This window comes from Anomalospiza imberbis, chromosome 7 (assembly GCF_031753505.1).
Source record: "Anomalospiza imberbis isolate Cuckoo-Finch-1a 21T00152 chromosome 7, ASM3175350v1, whole genome shotgun sequence".
Taxonomy (NCBI): Eukaryota; Metazoa; Chordata; class Aves; order Passeriformes; family Viduidae; genus Anomalospiza; species Anomalospiza imberbis.
In genome coordinates, this window is record NC_089687.1 from 16,382,337 (window position 1) to 16,402,350 (window position 20,014).

A 20,014-nucleotide genomic window follows, 5' to 3' on the forward strand; every position below is an offset into this window, starting at 1 on the left:
TAAGTTACCCAAACAGAATACCATGAGACTCTGTTGCAGTGGATTTACAGCTGAAGACCTGCTGCTCACTAATGTACATATAAAAATTATCAACCTGCAGGAAAGGTGAGGTCTGTACTTCCATACTCATGGAAATCTGTCCTGCCTTGCGGCTGGCACAGGCAAAAAGCATACTATGAAGTATGAGAGATACTGTAAATCCAATTTATAATTTTTCAAGATTTATTTAACTAAGCACAAAATGCTTGCAATTAGTATTTTTAATCTGTTTTAACCTCCCATTTTCATGAACTAAATAATTTACATTTCTTCCCAAGTCATCTTCAACATCCAATGCAGCTTTACAAGGCAGTCTGCACTGGGCCTGATCTGCAGCTGTGTAACCTTGCTCCATTCCTAATGATAAGATCAATAAAATCTATTTGATTCCTTCCAAGCTAGGAAAGAGTGAGATGAGTTTTGTGTCAGTACAACAAATAGCTACCTCTGTGGCCTGGGTCTAAGAGATGCAGATACTCCATGGAGCCATTTCATTGTTTTATCACTAGAATTGCAAATAATGTTATACTTAGATCTGCTGGTCTTGGATGGAAGAGAACAGTGTACAGGCATCTGCTTTCTATCTTAATTCTCAAAAGTACTGTAGAAGTGGCTCAAACAGCCAGCAAATGAAAAAAAAAAAAAAAAAAACTAAAACATTAAGAATAAATGAAACAAGTTTACATTTAATTTCACAGTTTTTATTCTCAGTTTTGTAAATTGAGATTATCAATTCTGCTGTCTTCAGCTGTCACTGAACTCCTTAAACTTTGAACTGCTTATTTCTTACATTGCTTAGAAATGCCAGTGAAGTGACTTTTAAATGACTAGTAAAAGCAGATTGTATAGTTTAGGAAATAAGCTTGATTTTTGTGTGGTTGCTTTTGACATCAGCACCTCTACCAAACTCTTTACTTGCAGTAGTCTCATTTTTAGGGTAATGTGTTGTTCACTGTGTAATGGGGTGTTTTTTTTGCTTCTCTTTACAATTAGGGTAAAAGATCTCTTTCCAGACTCAGAAATAGATAGGTATGCACAGTTCATAAGTGATTCCCTGAAGAGAACAAAGACGAGGGAGTTTGTGCCCTCCCAGGAGGAAATACAGGCTCTTCTTACCCGTGAGGAAATGACCACGACAGTGTATTGCCATGGTGGTGGCTCCTGCAAAATAACCATCAACTCCCACACCAGCGCTGGGGAGGTAATGCATCAGTAGGATTAACCAGATGTGAGCACATCTGTGTCTGGAGAGTGGGTCTGTTGAAGGCACACCCTTTTCCCCTTAATTTCCATTTTTTTTTTTAATTACAAGTCTTTTGCTATATCTTTCGGCAGAGTTCAGTTTATTCTACAAGGCCAGTGCCCAGGTTGTAGAGTATTGCTTGAAAATTGTGTTGCAAAATCAAAACACTTCTGGTGTTCTGCCCTTTGTCTGAAACTTGCTAAACACAGTTTCCTGGACAAGGAGAAATTCCAGTTCATAATGGAATCCTTCTGAGAGGGTTATTCTACCAGTAACTTAATCATTAGCAGGTCAGAAGCAGGATTCCAGGTTGCAGTAGTCATGTCTGTGAAAACATTAGTGCTAAACAGAGCAGAAAGTGGAATTGTTATTAGAGGAACTGAGAATGTCATTGTAACACCTGAATCCATTACGTGCCTATATCTTGTGCAGAATTCTAATTCCCCCATCCTCAAAAGAGTAGCGAAGATTGAAAAGATTCAGAGAAGAAAAGCAAGGATGATCAAATATAAGTAATGACTTAATTGCAGGGAATGATCTTTTAGGGTTAGAATTCTTTAATCTGAAAACAAGGTAATTAAGGGAGAAACGTGATGAAGATGTATGAAATGATAGGTGTCCTGAAGAGGTACTGATTCTTCATTGTGAAAGGGGGACTGATGCCCACTGTGTGCTGTGTCTGATTTTGCAGGTGGTTGAAAAGCTGATCCGAGGGTTGGCAATGGAGGACAGCCGGAATATGTTTGCACTCTTTGAACATAATCAGCAGGTTGACCGTGCTGTGGAAAGTCGGGTGATTGTAGCTGATATCTTGGCCAAGTTTGAGAGGTAAAAGAATGTTTCATGAAACCTTTAATTCCCAGTTGGGTGTAACGCTGGATTTCAGAATCCAGGGTTACCTTCAGGTTGTGATTTGCACTGTGGACATTCTAGTGCCATGGTACTTCTCCTTACTGGTTTTTTTTCCCCCCTTCTCATTCTCTTGTATATTTTAAAGACTTGCTGGCTCTGAAGAAGAGGAGGAAGGACAGTGGCAACTGTATTTTAAGCTTTATTGCTTCTTGGATATTGAGAATGTTCCCAAAGATGGTGTGGAGTTTGCCTTCATGTTTGAGCAGGTAAGCTAATTCTGAGAGAATGATTTGGTTTCCAGCGTGGCAAAAGCACACAAGAGGATACAGAAAACTGGTTTACCTTTCATTACAAATGGGAATTCTGGTTGTAGCAGAAGAATTTGGTGTTGGATTTTTGCCTGGAATCTACTAAGCAGATAGACCGTGAAATTTTCCAGGGAAGATGAGCATTAGAACAAAAGCAAGAAAAATCAGCAAAGGCTTAGAAGAAATGAATTTTTTTTTTAAACTTGGTCTTTAATTTTAGAAAGCAGAGAAAATCGAGTAATGATTTAAGAGAATTATTAAATTAGCTGCTTGCAGAACATAAATGTAAAGAAAACTGGAAAATCTATCTATCTGCAAATCAGCTTCCAAGAACAGCACATCCTTGGGATGTTACCAGAACTAACTATGAAACATCTTTTGGGCAATTTCTTTTGATTAACAGAGGCACTAGGAGAATACTACAGACAAAGGAAAGGAGAATGTAGTTGACAATATTTATGTGCTGAGTAGTCTGTTATTTTTTTAAGTCACTGTATTCCATAGCACAATGATGCTGATTGTTAGCTAGAAAATGTCTAGAAAACAGCCAGGAGCACGTGGTGCTCTATGGAACCTCATTTGTACCAAACTCCCTCTTGACAAGGATTTCAGTCTACACAGCTTTAACTGGCAAAGAGAAATAACAGTAGGAGAGTAGGTGTTACCCAGACATTAGAGGGATGCGCAAAAAGCCCCATTAATAGATTTTACAGAAAAACAGGCAAAGGGAAGCAAGAAGATGGGTGGAGACATCAGGTGAAGGAGGAAGAGGTTGGGAGATGTTTTTGTGTAATGAAACTGAGGTTGAGAATCTTGAGTTTATTATATATTACTCTGGTGTTGAATATAATCTTCACTCAGGAGCTGTAGCTGATACAGCACAAAAACAAATTGTTTCAATTCTGGTCTCTCCCATCTGTTCCAGATCTAAAAGGTCCTCATTGTAGGACTTTATGTACAGGATAGGAGCCCCTCAAAGATCTCTGTCCTGTTCAGGCTTGCAGAAAGGGGTGTTCCCCCCCATATCAACCACTTGCAGACTTTGACATATTTATTACAATGTCTGCTCTGACCTCCTGAATGATGTCTATCCTACTGAGATCAGCAGATGTGACAGGAATCTCTACCTGGACCCAGATGTGAATAAAGCGTGCTTTTGCTTTCTAACGAGTTTGGGGGACTTTTTGTTTGTAGGCTCACGAAAGCCTCATAGCCGGTCATTTTCCTGGGCCAGAGGACACTCTGCAGCGTCTGGCAGCTCTGCGGCTGCAGTATCTTCATGGAGATTATTCCAAAATAAGCTGGACCCTTGATGGAATCTACCCAGTCAACAGGCTGAAATCCAAAATACTGCACTCAACAAAGAGCAGCAGCAGTACCAGTCACACTCTGGAGAGGAGACGGACCAGCTTCCTTGAAGGGACACTGAAGCGCAGCTTCAAGACAGGCTCTGTAAAGAAGCAGAAGGTAGAAGAGGAGCAGATGATGGAGATGTGGGTAAAAGAAGAGCTTTCAGCTGCTCGGGCAAGCATAGCACAAAAGTGGACCAAGCTGCAGGGGCTCTCTCAGCATCAGGCCATGGTGAAATACATGTCCATTGTAAAGGAGTGGCCAGGTTATGGATCAACCCTCTTTGATGTTGAGGTGAGTGATTAATAAACTCCTAAAACCACAGCCGAGGAGAGGTATCAGCCTGAAGAACAGATAAAGCTGTGTGTAACAGATGGGAATTTTGGGAACTGGATACATTTTGCCTTAGTAATCTCAGGGAAAGCCTGTAGTATCACAGTATCTAAGAGTTACGACACAAAGAAAGCAAGGCAGGGCATCCTGGTAAATGAAGGGAGACAATGGATTCCCACTTTGTGTGGGATAATTGTGTAGCATAACGGTGGAATGGGGGAGCAGAGAGGGTTTAAGAAAGTGGTGGCTAGTGAAAGTCAAAGTAAAACAAAGCTCTGCTGTTCTTGCCAGCAAAAAGTGCAATCCTGGTCTGCAGCAGTACAACAGAAACTGTGCAGACTGAGGCATGTACAGCACTGCTCAGCCTGCCACAGTAGGAGGCCACAGTTCACTTCTGTCAGTTTTGCTGCTGCTGAGGTGGATCACCATGGGAAGTTGCTTGCACTCATTGCATTATATGTTAAATAAGAAGTGGAATATTGACTTGCTGCATCACTTCAAAATCTGATGAGAGCTGTTCCCTATTACAGTTATTTATTACTCAACTAGTATTTGACTCACAGCTGTATCACTTCCGAATCTTCGCAGAAGTGCCTCCAGCATGGATTTTGCAAGTACCCTGGTTTGTGTATTGAATTGAAATGTCCTATAAGAGCTAGAAACAGAGGGCTTTTTCTTGAATGGAAAATTATTTGATCCTCCACTGCATTTATGCACAAGGTGGCGTTTCTCTTTCTGCAGTGCAAGGAGGGTGGATTCCCCAATGATCTCTGGCTTGGCGTCAGCACAGAGAATGTGTCTGTCTACAAACGAGGGGATCCTAAACCACTAGAAACTTTCCAGTATGAGCACATTGTTTTCTTTGGAGCACCACAGCCCAACACCTTCAAAATAACAGTGGATGAGAGAGAAATGTTCTTTGAAACCTCCCAGGTACGTGAAAGCACACAGCCACTTCAGTTAAGCTTCAAGGAATAGAGAGGTTTCTGTGCAAGAACTCTTCACTAATGGACTACATAGCCAAGGGAAAGGATAAAGGCAGCTTAAGCCTAAAGGGCATGGTACCTCTTCTTGAATACAGGGATGAACAAAAAAAAATGGGCTGGTCAGAAAGTGAAGGAGGTTGATCGGTGTTCCAGTGCATCAAGAGTTTCCAGTTCTGGATGCTCTTCACTTTGCCTGTTTTTTTTTCATTCCTTTCCAGTAGATGAATGGGGAGTTTCACAAACTTAAAAAAAAAAAAGATTTAATAGAATGGAAGTTGCTTTTCTTTGACCTAAAAATATTTTAAAGTACTGCTACAGCAGCGCACAAACTTGTCAAGCCTTTCTCTTCTTACTGTCATGTTCACATTTAATATTAACATGCAAAATTGATTGTGTCATGACTTTGGAGAAGGGGAATCTCTTTCAGCAACAATGTCCTGTATGCCTCAGTGCGCTGAGGTTTTCAAAGTGCTTATGCTGTGTTGCTGTGTTCTCTCCCCAGGTGGGTGAGATAATAAAGATCATGAAAGCATACATCAACATGATCGTGAAGAAACGCTGCAGTGTCAAATCAGCCACCAGTGTGGACAGTCATGCAAGCATCTGGACTAGGTGATACAGATGAACTGGCACTAGTTTAGTCATGAGTATTTGCAACTTGCCAGCACAAGTGTAGCAAAGATGTTTTTTAAGAATTCAACTGACTACTGTATTTAAAACCTGAAGTGACATCTGCAGTACCATAGGATTTGCACCTCTGCCCAAAGACATTAAACAGTTACAACTGTTGTGAAATACTAATGACCCAAAACTTGTTTTCCCCTTGCTTGTTTGATGAACAATGTACCTTGAAGCAAAGTCAGAAGCATCCTCCTCCTCCGTGTCCTCTCTGCTGCTTTCACTATCACCTGTCATACTGGCAGAAAAATTTACAAGGATCATTTCTGCAGGACAGGAGACAGACTTAAGCTTCCTTAAGAATTTTGAACATGCAGACATCTGGGATCATGTGATCATAATATGGTCTGCTGAAAGAATATTTATTTATTTTGCAAACAAATCTAAAATATAAATCACTGTGGGTTTGTTTTTGTTTTTTTTTTTTTTTTTCCAGGATATACTAACAATCTGATCTGGTCTTAAAAATAAAAAGCCTTTGTATAATTGAAGCCAAATAGTCCAAGGGAGAGGTCAAACCCTACTTGAGAGAGCATTAAACAAAGAAACAAATAAAAACACCCAAGGTGGTTGTTTACCTTCTAGTAAAAGTTCACAGGTACACGACTGTAAAAAGTGGCACTTTCAGTTAAACTGCTAAATACTTCGGTCTAGGAGAAAACCCCTGGGACTAGGACCACTGAAACAGGGCCTAAGGTCACACTGCAAGCAGCGCCTCTTGCATAAAAATAATGACTGCTGTTCTCCTGTACAGCCCAGGAGGGGAGATGGTTTTAGTAGCATTTCCAGAAGAGCTGCTCTTCACAAACTCCAGGTATTAGATGGAAGTTGGAGATTTATGGTGAGCAGCTTGCTGGCATTGAGATCCTTCTTTCTTTAGGGGGGATTTTAGGGTGACTGGGGTCCCTGAACTTAGCTTTAAGTGAACTGTTTCCTACTGAGTGAATAGGTGCCTAGATAAATTGTTACAGGCAAGATTTTTACTTCCTCTTTACTGCAGTAAGCAAATGCCAAATCCTTCATCCACCCCAACTTTTAACAAGAACTGCTCACATCACTGAATCCCCAGATCCCCATCCAGTCTCGTCTAGGTCCTTAGTCTTAGGCAGAATTTGAAAACAATTCTATTTTGCCAAAACAACTGCTTCTTGGAGGTTTTTATAGCTACCTGCAATTTGAAGAAGCAGAATTTTTTTCTTCTCCATGAAAGATGACAGTCATCTTCTGTCTCTTGACTTCAGAAAGTTGATTTGTTTAAAACAATATTCAGTATCAGTCCCATCATAAATTAGTTGTGTTAACAAACAAGAAACCTGGTGGTGAGCTGTTTTTCCATGACCCTTGTCTAGTCTTGGGATCCCAGAATGCAAAGGCCCATGAAACTGGAGAGTTGTATGTAATGTGGGCCTTCTTCCACATTTAAAATTGGCTGTCTCCATTTCTGAAGTAGCATCAGCTAAGGCCTGTTAGCTATGAAACAGAAATTGCATAGAAAAGTAGGAGTCAGTATGCAACAGGTTCCATTCCAATTCATCATCAAATTGTTCCAATATTACTAATACTGTGTTGCAGAGCACTAGTTTTGAGGGTGACAGTACAAGAAGAAATATTGTACATAACCCCTGCTTCTCTCTCATTATCACTACACTGCTGTGTGGGTATCACACCGTGCACTTGATACATGATCAGCCAAAGAGGGTGGCCCCTGCTGTGCATCATCCCTTCAACTGGAGTTTTGCCTTAAATAGCGCCACTGATGGAGCCTACAAACACCTTGTTTGCATTGTTTAATTCCTTCTTGTCACAAGGAATTAAAAGATGACCAGGTCACAGATGGGGGAGAACAGGAATGCAGAGACCACCTGAGTAGCAACACTTTGTATACACTGCATACACTGGCTGGATCTCTAATGTATCAGACTAAGCTTGATTATCCATGTCCTAACTCTGCACTAGCTCTGTGTTCTGGCTCTTGGGTTGCTGCAGGCAGCTTGAACCCACTTGAAACATAACTCCCACTACTATTTGTTGTAATTTTGCTCATTTCTATTATAGAATTCCTTCTGCTGTCTTTTTTAATTTGTAACTGGCTTTACAAGATGAAAGTTTAATAAATTATTGGATTGCACAGGCTGTATTCACTTACAGGCATTTCCATGTGCCCATGTTAAGGGGTTTACTCAGAGCTTAACACTCAGAATTTGTACGTGAAAAGCAGGCTTCATCAGCCTGAGGATACAACAGCCCTTCCTCCCAGAAGCAAGTTTTGGGGTCAATAGAAAATACTTTGCTGCTACAGTGGTGAAGGTTTGTTTCCAGCTTCTGCTTTTCTCTCTGGGGCTGAGTCACGCCTTTGCTCAGTGGGAGATGTCCTGCTGGTTCTGAGACAGCAGGGCAAGGAATTAAATCATCTCCCAAGGCCCAAAGTCATGTGTCTACTTATTATTGGCAGTAAACTTGAAACATGTATTTGTACCTGGTTTTAAAACACACGGCCTCTCCCTATGTAGGCTGTGTCTTCTATTATTACCCTGTGCATTTTCTTGTTACTTGCTTGAAAGTAACAAGCTCCCCTTGGGCCTTTAAGCAAATCTCACACAAGAATTTCAGCCCCCTCTGTAAAATATAAAAGGATGCAAATTTGCCAGGCTCTTGGCTAATTTTTTTTGACCAGAGATTGCTAATGCACAGCTGAGATACACCTTGGCCCCATTCCCCGGTCAGCGCCAAGGTGAAGGCCGGTAGCCGGATTGCCAGGGACAGTCACTCACCTCAGTGCCAGCTGAGTGCTGCTCCAGCACTGCTGTGACACCCAGCTGGGAGGAATCCATCACATGGGGCACCCAGATTCCACAACCCTGCTTAGGTCTGAGTGCAGCCCAGAACAAAGCACTCAGGTGCTTGATTCCTGGTTCTCGCCAGACGTCTGCTACCCAGCAGTGGCTTGGCCAGCCCAGCCAGCTACAGAACAGAGCTCTGGTGTTCCAGAGCCCTGCTCCACCTCCTTCCCACACTGCACCCAGGGACACATCTGGGGCCCCTCACAGCCCTCAGGCACTGAGCCCCAGACCTTCCCCAAAATGCTGTGATGGCTCAGGCTTACCAATACAAACATGTTCTTTCTGTGAAAGCAAACACTTACAAATCCTGAGTAACTGTCATGGGGAAAGCCCAAGAAGATAAACTCAGTTGGCTCTGTACTGGGTTAGACACTGGGCATAATTCTTGCAGGGCCACTAATGAGGCACACACATCAATAGGAGCAACTTACCTGTCTTGTTCCTTTTTCCTGTTGCAATGTGAGGTTGAAGGCAAGGCAGCTGCCTGATGTGGTACAAAGGCACTGAATCTGCATGGGAAGAGATATCCTGGTTGAAGAAAGAGTGGAGGGGAGTTCCTTGCGGCTGGAAGAGGGGAGAAGTGGCTGTTGTCCACAGCAAACTCCCCGTTGTTGTGTCGTAAATACTCGGGCCAGGATCAAGAAAGCTGCTCTCAGCTTTCTTGCTTGTAGAGGAGTGGGACAGACCCACCCTGCCAAGGTTATGGTGTCCCGCTGCTACAGGATGTTCCAGCTGTCCACAGTGGCTGTTGCAGCCCTTTCCCTGCAGCCCATGGCAGTGCTGTGGGGCTGTTGGCAGTGTGGCAGTGTTTCAGCCTTGTGGCTGCTGCTTGTGGAGGAGGTGGCGCTTTCTGGTCCCCTTTCCTGGCAGCTTGTGGTGGTGTAAGGCTGCCTGCATGGATCTTGTGTCTGTGGTGGCGTGCTCTCCTTCTGGTGGCTTAATGGTCAGTGCTGCAAAGCAGGTATGGGAGAGGAGAGGTACAAAGAACAGTGGTGTCCACAGGAGAAAACAAAAGATGGAATTTCAGAAACCCAGTCTTTCCTCAAAGCAGCTCACAATGCAAGCTGTGGGCAAATGTGACTTCCCATTATCTACACCCATTTATAATTCACACTCTAATTTAACACAAGCTCTTCAAATACCCAGATTATGCTTATGAAAAAAGGACATTTCAATGAAAGTTCAGTTGCTAATGGTGATGACATTCAATCATGCATATTGGAAAACCATCTCAACCCACTGCTTTGTAAGTTTAATTCAAATATGCATAAAAGGCCTGTTACACTTTGTTAAAGCTAAGCACCATGGTTTTGTACAAATATCTGCTCTGAAAAGTCTCCTAAAAGGGAACATTTCTCATGGAAAGAGAAGTTTTATAGAAAGCAGGAGCAGTACTCTATCTGTATGAGTGTCCTAAGACACAGCATGCAGAAAAAGATCTCTGTTCTCATTTGTTCTAGCAGAAAATGCATGAGGCCAGCATAATTCAGGAAGCACATTTTGAAATAATTATTTTGTATTGCCAGAATCCACTTTTTTAAAAAGTCACCTTGGAGTAAATGACTATTTATGATGAAAAGTAGTAAAACAAAGAACTGTTGTACTGTTTGTAATTATAGTCCCTTCTGCATTGGTAAAGAGAAATCCATAAGTACTTACTGTCTGTGTTGCAGTACTGTGTCATCCCAAAAAAAACCTTGTCTGGTATCCTCCCCTACCCCCACAAATCTGTAAAAAAATCTTAGTTACTGACAGGTATGATAGAGTGTGCAGGAATTTTCAGTGTGCAAATACCATTGCTGTGGTTTAGCCTTAAAGAATATACCCAAGATAACAGTATTTCATAGGGCATGTATACTAGGCACCATTTGCCAGTTAATTTGCTATTAACAGAATATTCCCTCTAGTACTTTGTCAACTGTCATCATAGAACTCCAGAACTAAATGGGAAAGGTCCACTAGAGTGACAACTGAATTTTACTCTCCAGTAAGGTATCTGTTTTTCCTAAGCTCAGTTCTTTAATACTGCTCATAGGTCTTGCTTTTAAACTCTGCAGCGTCTGTTCAGTTTGGTCAATAAGAACTTCATCTACTTCTTGACAACGGAATGAATCTAACTTTTAGAAACCTGGGTGCTATATATCCCACTGTGCTCCATACACACAGCAACACCAGATGCATGAAGGGCCCAAATAGCAGTTCCAGCTTGTAGCAACAACAATTGTGATGTTTGGTCTTCATTTATTTGCAGTCACACCCAAATCAAGAAATCACTAGCAGGCCATGAAATTTACTTACTCCTTTCAAAAATATTTACATGTATAACATGTCCAAAGCAACAAGCAGATGGTACATTTGGTTTAAGGGCAAAATGCTGAGAAGTACAACAAAAGCATCAAGCCCAAAGGGTGCTCGTGCATAAAGACTTGTTAATTTCTATGTCCATTAAGTTACTGATGCAGAAACACTTTTAAAATAAAAATGCTGGCTGGTGTAGAGGCAGATGTGGATTAACCTTTCCATAACCCAGAGTTTCCAAGGCCTGGGCAAAATTCAGGAAGAAGAACTGAAGTTGTACACTTTTTGCCTAAAGCTACCACAGCTGGCAGATAGTCTGTGCTCTGGGATGAAGGAGTTTTAGGATGCCTTCTCAACTCCATTGCTCTGGGACCTGGGAAAGCATTTCTCTGCTGCTTTTTCTCTGTGCATCATCTTCAGTTTTAAGATTAATGTTTGTGAAGCAGATGACCTTGTTAGTCATCTTGCACAATAGGATGTTTCTCCCAGCAAGCTAAAAATAACACTGCCCTTTGACCAGCAGTCAGAGATTTTGGGAGTCTGAAATTCAGAGCTCATCAATTAAAATGAATACATCTTATGCTTTAATTGCAAGTGTTACTTACCTGGAAGTAGTTTAACTTTGCCTATATTTTAAGAGGCATTTTGGAGGGAGCCTTTATACACTGCCTTGATCTGGGCCTTGAGGTGCTAATGAACTACACCCTGATTAGAACAAAAAGGCACAGGGGAATGTTCCCTGTGTAAGCCTGAAGCAGCTTGATAAAAGCTAGGTATAACTAAGTTTTCAACTGCAAAAAAAAAGTTACTGGCATTCTTTTTAAATACATCAAAGATTATGTATTACCTCTAAAGTTTTCTTACTGTGGTAGCACACACTTACTAGCTTTAATTCTGATCACAGCCCCTGCACTGTGCTTTTTAACCCAGTGATTAATGACCCATACCTTAGCTCTGATAACTGCTTCCACGGAAATAAAACCAGTGTAAGCAGTTCAGTGTTTTATTTAACTTTATTCTTTCAATAACAATACTGCCAAATAATCTTCCTGTGTATTTCAAATGAAGTCGGTTATTCACCTGCACTAAGGCCAAAAAGGAATTACCAGTGATTAGACAACTTGGGTGTGATGAAACAAACATGAGAAACGGGGCCTGAAAAAATTATTTACATCATTTAGAAGAATAAAATATACAATTTTTAATAAAAAGTATATATCCTTTTGTGTTGAATCAGGATCTTACTACTAATTTCCACTTTCTATTTCAGATTCACACCTAAAAATGCTCAGAATATACACATCTATAAAACTACTAAATCTCAAAACATGGGAACTTGTAAATAATTTTTCCCACTTATTACTGTAGTTAGAAAAAGACAATAACCAATATTTATTTAGCCCATTAAGTTAGAAGTCATTTGGCAAAGCACTCAGGCATGTAAGCTAAACCAGAAGACATCAGGAATCAGACTTTGCAACATTTCAAGCACTTCTCATACCAGGGTAAGTTAAATAATGAGAGTTATTTTCATCATAACTACATTTTCTACAATGTAGTTTCATTTCTACCTCAGGAAAAGCAAATGTTCACAACTGTGCCCAAAAGTACCAAAACAAACAATGAAAGTGCTTACTTAGATCAGCAAATTACCACAATGGCTCCCTTACTGTGCCCCTTCAGGCTGCTCTTTTAACAAGCTCAAAGTGTATCTACAAGGAGTTCTCAACACAAATGATAAACACTTCCTTATCAAAATAGTGCAAACAGGAACAAAGAAAAGTGCCATCAAGATAAGTAAACTGCAGGAAAAGAAGGCAGTTGAACACTGTGACCTTGCTCTGCTGCTTCAGAGAAATCAGTAGTACTCTTCTCAGCACACCAGGCCAATGTATTCCTATTTACCACCTCACGCCACCTCATGCAGAATGGATTTGGTCTTTGGCATATCCTCCTTCATAAGAGTAAATGCACTGTTCTTTGTACTGTGCATTCAAAAAAGTCAAAAGACCTTTTCAAAACAATAATTGATCAAATAATTGAGTAATTAATATATACAACTCTGTCTTCCCTTTTTCCCTTTATAGCATTCTTTGGAGTGCATAGGAAAGGCTACAGTGACACATCACATACAAAAATCAAGTTTCAGTTTTATGAAAAATACTCAAGTATTTTTAGCATTTTTGTACACAAGTTTGTTTACCATATATTCTCAGTCTTTTCTTAGACATATCTTTTATCTTCTTTCTTGGACAGATGACATATTTCACCCATAAAGTTATAGGCTGGTAACTATAAAATTAGGCATTTAATTCTAGTATAAATAATAGTATTGGGAGAAGTTAATTTTAAGTGTATTCATTAAAGTGATGTTGCATGAAGTACTGTTGGCATTAATTTGTTCCATCAAAAATTCCAGTAAAGAGAGAGAATACTATAAATTAAAAAATACAACAGAACTCTAAACACCTTGCATCTTAAAAGGCTGAGGCCAAATATAAAGAATTACCATCAAATTGAATAAAAATTGCACTTGTATATAAACAAACTAATTTCAGCCCCCATTAATAACCTTGTTGCTTTTCAAAAAAGAAAACAATAAAACATCAAGTAGCTCATTTCTTATGGCTTCACACAGTGAAGTTCATGCTTCAGAGGAAAGTTTTTCAATAGCTATCTTTTGTGAACATATCATCAGTTTCATCATCATTCATCCCTCTTTGATAGCGTACAGAAGAGAAGGCACTCCAGTGAAGGCGCTTCTTTTTGTAGAGGTACCATACCAGTCCAGCTATGAAAACCAAGATAATTAGCAGGGCAAATGCTACAGCCACACCAGTATGGTTAGAACCTGAAACAGGACAAAAGATGAATAGTTATTATTTAAGAGTTTTGGCAAATATATTTTGTCATAGGGTTGATGCTTAGGTAGCTAGATGTTAATACTGCACAGTTAGCTCAAGTAAAAACAAACTGCTTCCTATTAATAGTCTTCACTTCATCACATGGGAAGTTAGATGCTGATTCATGCAGGAATGCATTAGCTTATTTTTGATCATTCTGTTACTAATTTACTAATATTTAGGTTGGAGGGGACCTCTGAAGTTCAAAAAAACCTACTTGCAAAGGCTGCACTCATTTAGAGGTCTGTACACTTCATAAATCTAATGGATCCTAGGGTCTTGGAAGGGAAGGTAATTATACTCCCTTCGGACTGAAGAGATCTTGTTGAGATCTTCCTTAGTGGCACAAAGCTTAATCTGTTCCTGCATTTCCACTTCAGTGAAAATGTATACAAAATCAGAAAGATTCCACTGCTCTCAGGAATTTGCTTAATGCTCAGTTAATTGCTTGCTTTCCTGTACAAAGCCAAGGATGAGGGAGTAAAGGCCTGAGTCTTTTTCTGGAGCTATGGGGAGACATTTCCAGAAGCCTCCCCAAGACTGAAAACACCATGTGCAGCACCTGTTTGCAAGCAGAACTCTTTCTGATTCCACTTACACAAACTCACACATGACAGATACCCTGTGATAGGAAGCAATAGCGACTACTCTGCAGTTTCTGGACACTTCAGTTCTCTTCTTTACCCACTGAGTGGATAGTGAGAGCCAGGAGAAGTAAATTTGTCTCTGAATGCAATTTTATGGCTAAATAACAACAGAAGACTTGTGCTTAGGCAGAGGTACTTGACGGGTTCTTTTGTGAATCGCACTTCCATTATTTCAACACCGACTTTATCCAATAAACCAGAAATTCCTGAAAACAGTCTCTACAAAATCAAGCCTCTGCTAAAATAACACTTCCATACCTAAAGGAGCTTTACAAACCACTCTGCTTCGACTACGTGCACAGTCAACTTTGGACCACATGCCAGTTGTGGACAGGATAACACTGCATTTTTCATTGGCTTCTGCAGTTTTATTCTCCCAGTTGACATAATTAACTGATGAGCCATCCAGCCAGTTCAGGGACTGTCCTGTTGAAAAAAACATTACTTAGTCTAGATCACCAGAACATCCTGTAATGCTACACAATGTCATGCACAACCTATTGATTTCTTTTTAGCAATGTAAAGAAAAGGGATGACTAGCCATCCCATATATTAAAAGCAGTAAATATGAACACAACTTTTAGCCACCCCTCTTCTCTAGACCTTTAGCAATTGATGCTCTTGCATCAAACATTAGGCAGCAATAACAGAGGGGGAGGAAATTAATTTTTGGGACTCCTGATTACCCTAACTGCAACAAGAAGAGATCTAACTACAATGAAGTCCAAAGTGCTTTAAAATGTTAAATGACAGATTCCAGCCTCAAGTAGAAGTTACTGTAGGCTACCAACACTACAGAACTGTTCTTATTTGAGGATTTATGCTTTTATATTTACAATATGAAACATTCATGCTCATTCATTGTTGCTACTTCTTACCCTTAAAGCTCTGATCCAGGCCAAGCCATACGTTCTTGGTGATGAGATCATGTTCCTTTATGTGTGTGCTCACAAATGCATTTTCTTCAGCATCCACTATAGTCAGAAGGGTTGCTGAAGGATCTAAGGGGCAGAGGAAACCGATCAGAATTGCAACGTACATGATTTTTCATGGTGCTGGTACACTGAGTTTTCTGTGGGAACAATTACTATGGGAAAGGATTTGCTGATTTGGGCTTGTAAAATTAGCTTAGAATAACCTTCAGAATAAAGACATGAACCTCCTATCCCCTAAAATACAGCATGTTTTATGAGATACTTCAGATGGCTTGTTGTTCTAGCAGGTTATACACAATAAAATGGGAGTAAACTTACTGCAGCTGCAGACTACATACATGGAAGCTATCAAGAGATATGCCTGTTAAGAATTACTAGTATTGCCCAAGTAATAGGCTTTCAAAAATATAGTTGAACAAAACCAGCATTTTGCTGACTCAAGTTAATTTCTAAATCAATCCTCCCACCGTGCCTAAGGTTTTTATGTACAGTAATTAAGGAATAAGAGAGAGGAAAGGGCATGCTCAGAGTGTACCCATCCTCTACAAGTATATATAAATATAAGCCAGATGCTTTCTCTTTCAACTACCAGAACAAATTTGACTCAACAGAAAACTGCATCCAGGACTGGGTTTTTTAGTTCCTAAATAGTGAGTCCAGTATCACACCATAAGATAATTCCATAAAAGAAAGTTACATCAGTCACTAACTTCTATGTTAGGGTGGACCTTCTGTCCATGAAACTGATTAACATTGTCTCTGTAATATAATTCCCCATGTAGCTCAGCAAAGAAGAGAGAAAATCCTCTAATTTGACATAACATTAAGTTTTTTACATGCTTTAATATCTACAACATACATGCCCTTTGAACCATTTGATAGGTTAGCAAGCTCCTTGTTAGCAAGCAGCTATGGCAGGAATACAATAAGAAAGTCCTGCCAATAGCACTAACTTTGCATGCAGATAAAATGGTTTTCCTCCAAACCATAAGCATTAAACCTCTGAATCTTCTTCAACTGGCTACCTGCATTTTATCTGCTGACACCTGTGTGCCAGACGATCTGTAGCATGTTGCAGTATTTCATTAAGAATTCTCATCAGGTGTTCAAAGATAAAGCTTGCTATTGCATTTCCTAAACTCGAGGACCATAAAAATGGCAAAACTGAAGTATAACCAGTGTACAATTTTAGATTGCTGGGTTTTATTTCTTCTTAAATAGTGTACTTGTATTACAAGTTGTAATGTGATAAAGAGTCTAAACCTACTCAGCTTCCGGCAGATTCTCTTAGCCTCTTCCACGTTATAGACGGAAAAATTGTAGAATGCCATGTCAAAAGCATAACAGTGATCCCTGTACTGTTCCCACTGCAGGGAGCCACTGCTCTGTGGGCATCCAGAGGCTCTGCTTGCTTGCTTTGGCTCTAATTTTCTCTCTGCAAAGACAAAGAAATTGATGTTATTTCTGCTGCAGCAGTTTGTGCACAGTCTCTGGAATAACAGGATGATAAGTATTAACAAGGGCTACTACTCCTACCAACAACCACTATTCAATTAGTTTTCATTCCTTCTTGTGTCGTGGATGAATTTATTTTAAAATGAGCATAAGAAATCTCAAGGGGTTGGGAACAAATTTTTCCCAAATTTGCTTTTTTGTTGGTTTTGACAATTATGGTATATGTTTGATAAGTACTTTGATTTAGAAAAGATACATACATTTGATATTCCTATCACAGGTGATCAAGAAGTAACCAGATTTGATTTAGGTTTTCGCCACTGGAATGGCGAGAATTTATCTCCCTGAAGTATTAAAAAGTGTTTTATCATTCCTTATAGAAAACTCTTCTTAAAAAGGGAATAATGCAGTATTTCAACCTTAATTTGTACTTCTAAATACAACATGTAAACACAACTACACAAAACCTTAAAAATAATACTTACTGTTTGGAGGGCTATAGCAAATGGCACCTTCAGCAACATTAGTACATTTTGTACGGTTCCAAAATCCTTTAGTATCCAAAAGAACACAGTTCTCAGTAGTATTTGAGTTTTCTAATTCCCAGGGGTAGTAGTCAAAATCACTTCCATCTGACCATTCAAAATTAGCTTTACTTCCCTAATAAAAGAAAAAACCCACAACTTCTAAACCATGTATGACTGTGCTTTAAATCTCATCCACTGTGAACTAAGTCATATAGCAATATTTGTCCCTTGTAGAGTAATAAATTAAAGAGCAAATGGTTTCATCTAAACTCACAGTAAATAAACATAGAACATAGTTTGTATTTTCTTAACATAGAAATTTTTATTATTTCGGGCAACTGAGAAAGTACAGCATTCTTCACACAACCTGCAGTGTGCCTGTTTTATCCTATGGGGAACATCTTACTTGGTTCCACCCTGATGTTTCATTTAAGCAATCTGCCTTCCCTGCTATGAACATTAGTGGATATGTTGCAAACTGCCAAACTGTTGAGATGGCTGCAGTGAGTAGAACTGGGCAGCTCAGGGATGGTTTGCAGTGCTACCTCCTACTTCAGATACATTCCTGGAAACCCATGACAATGAGGAGTCAGTTGTGAGGGACCCATTCCCAGGTATGCATAGAAATGACACACCTCTGCAGAGGACTATTCCTGCCAACTAACTACTACTACCAGGTCTGGCAATTAGCGAGGGGAGCAGGGTCAGGGCCACGGGCTTTCGGCTCCACAGTAAAGCAGACAGAGGAGGAAGCAGATCTGCAGCTGCCTCCTGCTGTTGTGCTTCTTGGGAGGACGGACACTTAACTTACTGAGAGCCTTTGCCTGAACTGCTCTGGAGAGCCAGTCCTGACCTCACCTAAGCAGGTTCCACACAGCCTTGTCTGTCTCTATTTGCCAATGAAATCTGATTCTACTGAGGGCCATAAAATCTGAAGCCTCTAGGGATAGCACTGCAAATCATGCTTCCTTGTGCTGCAAGGAATGATGAGAGAACACTGTATTATTTTAAACTGTCAGGAAGAAATATCTTAGTGTGCCTACATTCACCAAAACTTAATATTAACATGTTACACAGGGTTGAAAAGATACTAGATGGAAAAGAGATTTTAAGGAACTGAAAAAAAAAAAATCAGAAAATATTTGGTATCTTGTCCAAAACATAATTTACAGATCTGTTACTTATGTCCCTAACAGTAAATACTTACATCATGAATTGACAACCCAAGCCACAGAGGATAACCATCCTGTTTGACAATATCTTCTAGAAATAACTGTTCTGATTCACTGTGTACACTTGCTAAATCACTGTTATTTTGTTGGCACAATCTCAATGCCTCATACCACGTTAATTTTTTCTGAAGGATCCTGTACGTTCTGTTTCCATGTGGAATAGTGTCGGGCAATGGAGGCTTGTGCTGTTGGTGTCCTATTTCAAAGAATAAGAAGATAAATTGTGTGCATTTCTTTCGTGTTACTAGGAAAAATACAGAAAGTATTAAAATCCATCTATCTCAGTGTAACTCAAGCATTAAAGTGCTCAGTACAAGCCACCTCTATCAAGTTAAGTTTACTTTTGCTACTTGGAACACTGAGTTCAGCAGTTGCTGGATGAGCACAGCAAACACATTTCTCTGGATCAGAGTATTACAGCAGTGATGCAGACTGACCAGATAACCCCAGATGCTCATGACAGCTGTGCCACGTGTTTCACTAGGAGCAAAACCAAAGCCTTATTCAGCAGGAACCACAAATTAAATTATGACCCTCATCCAACACTCCAATACTACTCACCCCTTTCGATTTTACAGGCGAGAATACTGTACATGTTGTAGTGATTAGCATGCCAACTTTGAGAATAATTATAAATATCCCAAAACCCATCAAGATTTACACCAGCAAAAAAACTGTTCTTCTTTATGATAGGTCTTCCCAGCCTCCAGTTATTGTAAGTCAGATGAGTTTCATCATACCACTTGAGAATTTTATCTGTGGAAAACATTGCGTATTTATTAAACCACTGGCATTATGTCTACAAATACCATTTAACTTTGAATATATTAATGATATTAACAGATGCTCACTTTGGAAAAAATGCTGGGATACTGCAAGTTATTCTAAATCAGTTCCATATTCAATGCTAAATATGTTAGCATTACTCATCCTGGCCACTTTAAGACCTGCTTTCCAGGGAAATCAAATTTAGACTAAACAGAACATATTGGATTGATTATCACTCAAACAGAGAGCATGTCAGGTTATTTTCTTCTAGAAGATAAGCACAAGTAAAAATAATTATTACAGGTTTGCATTCACTTTGACTTTAGTTATAAACTGAAATATGCAAGAAACATGCACTTAATGCTGCAAGTTTTGTCTCCGATCCAGTTAATAAGAAAAAAACCAAACCTTAAATCTTACCACTGTCATCATAAATCACACCCAGCCAGACCCACAGAGCCAGACCGCTGAACGAGTGAAGCTGCTCAGTAACAAAGTTATTCTCCTCTTCATCCCGAACACTCAGGACAAATGCTTCGGGGTCTGTTGGAAAATTTTTTACATTACTTTCTTACAAATTCACCTTTAAGTTAAAAAATAAAGTTTTCTTTTCTATTAAT

The 20,014-nt window shown here is 39.8% G+C and overlaps 2 protein-coding genes across 7 annotated transcripts in view; one reads left to right on the forward strand and one right to left on the reverse strand.

Annotated features, from left to right (window-relative positions):
• The window catches only part of LOC137477054 (unconventional myosin-X-like), an 89,156-nt gene extending 81,239 nt beyond the window's left edge, over positions 1-7,917 (forward strand). For all 6 annotated transcript variants that reach the window (XM_068195638.1, XM_068195637.1, XM_068195636.1 and 3 more), the window contains 6 exons: positions 1,033-1,240; positions 1,974-2,110; positions 2,280-2,400; positions 3,637-4,086; positions 4,867-5,058; positions 5,614-7,917. In XM_068195638.1, the coding sequence (XP_068051739.1) occupies positions 1,033-1,240; positions 1,974-2,110; positions 2,280-2,400; positions 3,637-4,086; positions 4,867-5,058; positions 5,614-5,727 (1,222 nt within the window). In that variant the 3' untranslated portion in view covers positions 5,728-7,917. The remainder of the gene's footprint in view (positions 1-1,032; positions 1,241-1,973; positions 2,111-2,279; positions 2,401-3,636; positions 4,087-4,866; positions 5,059-5,613) is intronic.
• A 4,004-nt stretch (positions 7,918-11,921) lies between these two features.
• The window catches only part of LY75 (lymphocyte antigen 75), a 43,791-nt gene continuing 35,698 nt past the window's right edge, over positions 11,922-20,014 (reverse strand). Inside the window, exons 28-35 of the mRNA XM_068195641.1 lie at positions 19,815-19,937; positions 19,188-19,382; positions 18,602-18,822; positions 17,353-17,527; positions 16,680-16,847; positions 15,356-15,478; positions 14,736-14,903; positions 11,922-13,778 (exon numbers count right to left, since the gene is read on the reverse strand). Of these exons, the coding sequence (XP_068051742.1) occupies positions 13,594-13,778; positions 14,736-14,903; positions 15,356-15,478; positions 16,680-16,847; positions 17,353-17,527; positions 18,602-18,822; positions 19,188-19,382; positions 19,815-19,937 (1,358 nt within the window). The 3' untranslated portion in view covers positions 11,922-13,593. The remainder of the gene's footprint in view (positions 13,779-14,735; positions 14,904-15,355; positions 15,479-16,679; positions 16,848-17,352; positions 17,528-18,601; positions 18,823-19,187; positions 19,383-19,814; positions 19,938-20,014) is intronic.